This window comes from Pistacia vera, unplaced genomic scaffold (assembly GCF_008641045.1).
Source record: "Pistacia vera cultivar Batoury unplaced genomic scaffold, PisVer_v2 Contig723, whole genome shotgun sequence".
Taxonomy (NCBI): domain Eukaryota; kingdom Viridiplantae; phylum Streptophyta; class Magnoliopsida; order Sapindales; family Anacardiaceae; genus Pistacia; species Pistacia vera.
The window spans coordinates 224,572-230,731 of NW_022196583.1; the positions used below are offsets into that span (position 1 = coordinate 224,572).

Sequence of the window (6,160 nt, forward strand, 5' to 3'; positions counted from 1 at the left end):
TTTGGAAGTGATCAAATACATGCCAAGCACAGACACATAATAAAAAAGTTAGCGGTGGTTGATGTGTTGATTTATTCTGATTTAATAATTTAATTAACTAGTCTAAAGTAAAATTTAAGTTAATTTATCCCCGTATGTATCACGTGTTAATAGTTAAAAAAAATTACATAATATTAACTTACATATAAATTAAAGAGTAAACGACTTTTTTCCACCCAAAAAATTTTAAAATACCACTTTTTTCACTCAAAGTTTATAATTTGTAAATACCTAAAATACACTTTCTTTTTTCAATCAGCACTCTAAGAGTTACCATGAGCTAAGATAAGAGGGGTTTTATAGAGCGGAGGCCGATGGATCGAATGGTGGTAATTGATTGAATATTCACTACTGAAAATTAGCTAAAAATAGAAAACCCTAACTTTACGATGGACGGTAATCGATGAAAAATCATGTGTCAGCGTGAAAAAGGTTTTGTAAAGAAGAGACTGGAGATTTAAATGGTGGTAACGGTGCTGCCGGAATTGGCTTTGGGTATTGACAAATATAAAATTTGGGTGAAAAAGTGATATTTTGAAACTTTTTGGGTGAGAAAAGTGTCATTAAGGCAACCCTTGGGAGGATTTGATCACTTGTTGAACCCTAAATAAATTAAGATGTAATTAGAAGTTAATATATAACCCACATGCACCATATCCTCTGTTGTTAAGAGGATTTCTCTCTTGTGCAACATGTGTCAGTATTTAATTCTATATTGATAGAACACATCCACATGCTTTTGTTTATAATTCATTTCTCTTAGCTTCCAGGAAGTTACCCAGATCTTAATTAAATAATTCATAAAATTCAAAAAGTTTAATTAATTTCCTTCTTTTCTGTGTATATAAATACCCTTAATGCCATTTCGAGGTTGGTATGTACTATTGTTTTTACTTGAAGCGATGATCAATATGGCATCATCTCAACCACCACTTGAGAACTCTGAATTCTCCATAGTTAGTGTGCAGGAACTCATCAAAGACCCTAATATCACTGTGCCAAATAGCTACTTTCGTCCAGATCAAGAGCCTCCAAAACCCTTAAACGGAAACCATTATTTCCCTGCAATCCCCACTATTGACTTGGAACGTTTGGTTTCCGAGGAACAGGCGGAGTTTGAACTAGCGAAGTTGGAATCGACGTGCAAAGAATGGGGTATCTTTCAGGTTAGTAATCGTTAGTGGAACTATGAAGGTTCGTCTAGTTGATTAATTTTAATTTCATGAACCCAAGTTTTGTGCTACTATGATGTAGTTGGTGAACCATGGAGTTAGCTCTTCACTGCTGGAGAAGCTGAAATTTGAGATCCAAGAATTTTTTAATCTTCCTCTAGAAGAGAAAATGAAATACAAAATAAAGCCTGACGACTTTGAAGGTTATGGAAGCGTCGTCCGATCCGATGGAAAACTTGATTGGGGGGATAAGTTGTACATGACAACTAACCCTATTCACATGAGAGAATCGCACCTTTTCCCAGAGCTCCCTTCATCCTTAAGGTCATCCATCCTTCTCTTGGATCTCAGAGAAATAACATCTTTAATTTCTTTTTGGTAAAATTTTAATGGTTTTATTATCTGGCATTTATTATTTATTTAATAGTGCATGCACATGCAGGAATACTTTAGAGTATTACTTCCAGGAAATGCAAAATCTTTCCAGAAAACTTCTTGGAATGATAGGAAAGACTCTGAACACGGAGATTAAAGAAATGGAAGAATTGTTTGAAGATGGGATGCAATCAGTGCGGTTTAATTATTATCCTCCATGTTCAAAACCAGAGCTGGTTATGGGTCTTGCACCTCACTCTGATGCTACTGTTATCACTATTTTGAATCAACTTAATGGAGTTGATGGTCTTCACATTAAAAAGGATAGCGTTTGGATTCCCGTCAGCATCCTTCCTGAAGCTCTTGCGATAAACTTGGGAGATATTCTAGAGGTTTGTCAAACCTTCTTTCTCGTTTCTCTTAAAGTAAAAATTAAAGAAATAGAAAAGGAAGAATAGAAAACTAATAATTAAATATATATCATATAGTATTCTCTTCAGTATAAATGATACTGACATATAAATAATAGTTTTAAGATCAGGATTTTTTCTCTACTTAATTTTTACTTGCATAGTCTCAAGAATCTAATTTCAAGTTAATAAAAAGCAACAGAATTGTGCGAGAGATATTTACCATATTTGTGTAATTGTCTTAGTCTTTTAGATTTGTAAGATATTTTATAATCCTAAGAATTAAACAAACTTCAATGTAAGTTTAAATACCTCAAATACCTAAAAAGAAAAAGAAAAAGAATTGAGAGTTTCTGGGTTTACATTTGTGTAAACTAATATGTTTATGTTGTAGTAAATAACTTGTACATTTTAATTTTATTAAAGTGGTGAATAAATCTACACAGATAATGAGCAACGGACTTTATCAGAGCGTCGAGCACAGAGCATCAATAAACTCGGCGAAAGAGAGGATGTCAATTGCTTTTTTTGTCTGCCCCAAGTTTGATGCAGAGATTGGAGCTGCAAGAAGCCTGATAATTCCTGAAAACCCACCATTATTTAAAAGAATAGGGACGGAAGAGTACTTTAAAAGCTTCTTCTCCCGTAAGCTCAAAGGAAAGACAAACTTGGAGTACATGAAGATTGAAAATGGTGAAGGCATGCACCACAATATTTGAATAAATGGTCTTAATATTACTGTTTGGAAGCTTTGTAGTATTATCTCACTGACATGCTACTACGTGCAGTAGAAGATTTAATCTATGTAAAAATAATGCGATCTCATGGTTTCGGTTCCGGTCGTTCTTGATAATCTTCTATTTGGGCTTTTGCTTTCTTTAGCCCAGCCCATTTAAAATGATAATATTTGTAGCCCATGTCGATCCTTGGATTCCATACTTCCTTTAACAATCTTTTCTTTATAAACAAGAGTGTGAGTGGAATTGGATCATCATTTATAAAAGGATTATTATTGGACACCCCTCCTAAGGTTTTAGTGTTAATCAGTCACATCCCCAATGTATGAAAAATTAGCCTTGAGCTCCTCTCACTTTGGATATTAATCATTCTCGTAACGGGGTAAAAAATACACCAATTAACATAAATCCCTAAACTAACAGCTAAAGGGGGAGGTATCGGATAATTGTTCAAATGTGAGGCGAGCTTAAGGTAATTTTTCATACTTTTGGGGGTGTGAGTTACTTGAACTAAAACCTCAAGAGAGGTGAGGGATAATTGTCCTTTAAAAAAAATATTTATATCAAAGAATTAAAGATGACATACCTCGAGTTTCTATAAACAGAAAATGAAGAGAGCCTTCCCTTTTATCTCCCACTCTCCTACCATATCAAGATATAATCGTGTTCTTATCTAATAAGGGAGATACCTGAAAGAAAAAGCACAAGAGAGTCCACAATCTTTAAATATTGCTTTAGACCCCACGTATGTAGAATATCATGGATGATATATATCTGAAAAAATGGGTATTACTTGTACCATGGTTTTAAAACCCAAATTGGCCCGGCCGGTTGAACCGGTTGGACCGGGACCTAGGGCCTTCTCTGGGTCAGGTTACCTTTTCAACTGTTTCAAGTTTAAAATCTATCAAACACATACTTGATTAATACGCATCAGTCCCTAAAGGTTTGAAATCCAACAAACAGACCCTCTAGCCAAATGCAAATCGGTGATCGCCTCCCTTTTTCTGATGACCTTCCACCTTCCCTTGCTATCGAAAACCACCTTCTGACTTTCTCCAGGGCCCTAACCCTTCATCTCCCGCCACCGTGCAATGTTTCATCGTCCAACAATTTTTCTTCCATTTCCCAGCATCGTTCGCGCCTTCTCCGACATCGATAAGCCTCATCAGCCACCAATCTACCTTATCCCAAGCTCCCTTGCCTTTGTTCACGAAGATCCATAGTCATCTCGCCAAAAAAAGTCACCGCGACCGTTTGATTTCCACCATCGATCTGCCACTATCCGATGATGCCTCAACTTGCCAGCTATTGATTCATCCTCCCCATCACCTGATCTACCCTCTCTAGTGTGTCGCTACCACTCTCTTAGTCGATCGTCGATTTGATTTGGCCAGAGATTGTGTTTGCTAGATTTCAAACCTATAAGGTTTGATGGTATTTATTAAGGGTGTGTTTGCTAAATTTTAAACTTGTCAAACCATTGGTTAAACCAGTTAACCCGGTGGCCTAAACAGGTCACCCCCAGGTCGGGTTTTAAAACCTTGACTTGTACAATTACTCGTCGAAACAAATTTAAAACATCATCCTTTGTCTTTACAGACAAATACATGCTCTTCATTGGCTTTTCCAAATGGAAGGACCACCGCACCGATAAGGGGAACTCCATCGGTATGTCTATTTTGTCACTCCCAAAAATTTCCCTACGCAAGACATTAATGCGCTCTAGTGCCCAAATCTAAAAAAAAAAACAAAAAAACAAAAAAGAAGAAAAAGGATGTGGTTAAATTTGAAACATGTTGTGGCATTTATTCCTATAATATTGTTAATAGAAAAACAAAATTTCTTACCATCAAAGCATATGAACAACCTAAGCAGTATTTGGCTCCCCCTTAGCTCACATATCTAGCTAAACTCTTGTGAAGAATAACCAAGAGCATCTCACCCTGTGAGTATTCACCCAAACTGTGAATATCATCGAACAAAGATGTGTAGCAAGGGTTGACATAACAACTAGAGCTATCGGCGGCTATAATTTGCCTAGAATATACAAAACTACTACTTTAACCCTATCAACCAAACCACCATCCCTTCTTGTTGCCATATCTCTTAAAATTTTCAACTGGATTCCCCTGCCCTTAACGAAAAAATTATCAAGAACTCCTAGAAAATATTTATTTACAAATGTTTCACCATCACTTTTCAAACCTAAAATAGGCTTGCCCTTTATAGGCAACCCTATGATGTAAATGACATCTTCTAAACCTAAGTGAAGGAAAACATTATCATTTAGCCCAAAACAAGACGTCTCTATCTCATAAGAGGTATCCAGGGCCTCGATTACTGGTGCATAATGCTTTGGAATATGTTGTAATTTTACCAAGTTATCCAATCCCTCCTTTTCAAGCTCTTGTTTCACCGCACTTTCAACCTCAAAATCGTGAAAGTTATATGCATGCTCACATACTTAGAATGTCATTGTTCCTGAAACAAAAGTCAAGAAAGAATAAGGATTAATAGATTTCATTAAAAAAACAAAAAATAGGCTTATGTATCTTGCCTAACAAGCAAAAACACTGGACAACAGCAAAGAAAACATAATGTTGCACCAGCAATAAAATATACCACAAAAAACACCCCAAATAGCTCTATAGCACAATTGAACTTAATCAGCAATAATTTAATAACAGAAACCCAACACATCTTAACCATTTTTCCACCCACAACTAGTTGGTCAATAACAATTTCTTAAGTTTAAGTTAGAAACACTCTAAAGTCCAAGCTACAATATTTCATTAATTAAACACAAACTAGAAGAAAACAAGTAGAGTTTTCTTCAAGAAAAGTTAGAGAGAGAACAAAACTTCCCAAATCTCTGTATAATCTTTGGTGATGATACGAGTTGAGGGATAGAAAACATTGCAAGAGCTGCTCATAAAAGAATAAAGAATAACCCAGCATTACAAGAAACCAAGGGGAGCAAGGAATCAAGCCCCCACTAAGAGACACAACAACCATAGCAAGCCTCAAAGACACGCAACAACAGCAAGCATACGCCACAACAAAATGAAGCACCTCAGTAGCTATAGAAACCAACCGAGCAGTTGTGCCACAACAGCACCCCAAAAACACACCAGTAAAAAAAGCAACCATTACAAAAAATTTCTTGAACTTCAAATGGAAGTAACCACCATTAAACTTACATTGAAAGAGAAAAATCCCAAGTCTGGAAATTAAACAACCATTACAAATTGACAAAAAGAAAATTTTATCACATGGGCTCTTAGACTTTGAAATTATCAATGATACCCCTTTTACCCTTGTTAAATTAGGAATTTCTTTTCTAGTAGGATATTGATCCATGAGACTTGGTTGTTGCCAAGCCCTACACCTAACAAAAGCCCAGCAAAAGACAAAACTAACACCA

The 6,160-nt window shown here is 35.9% G+C and overlaps 1 protein-coding gene across 1 annotated transcript; it reads left to right on the top strand.

The window, feature by feature from the left end:
* The first annotated feature begins 938 nt into the window (after positions 1 to 938).
* Positions 939 to 2,769, top strand: LOC116114841 (protein SRG1-like). The gene is made up of 4 exons (XM_031400983.1): positions 939 to 1,205; positions 1,294 to 1,535; positions 1,654 to 1,978; positions 2,443 to 2,769. The coding sequence occupies exons 1-4, from the start codon at positions 942 to 944 to the stop codon at positions 2,713 to 2,715; spliced, it is 1,104 nt and encodes a 367-aa protein (XP_031256843.1). The 5' UTR covers positions 939 to 941; the 3' UTR covers positions 2,716 to 2,769.
* Positions 2,770 to 6,160: the final 3,391 nt, after the last annotated feature.

Bases quoted from the DNA above. Each gene is read 5' to 3' on its own strand.
- LOC116114841 (XM_031400983.1), top strand. From the start codon at position 942: ATGATCAATATGGCATCATCTCAACCACCACTTGAGAACTCTGAATTC. The intron at 1,536-1,653 runs GTCATCCATCCT...ATGCACATGCAG, and splicing joins GAGCTCCCTTCATCCTTAAG to GAATACTTTAGAGTATTACT. The intron at 1,979-2,442 runs GTTTGTCAAACC...AAATCTACACAG, and splicing joins ACTTGGGAGATATTCTAGAG to ATAATGAGCAACGGACTTTA.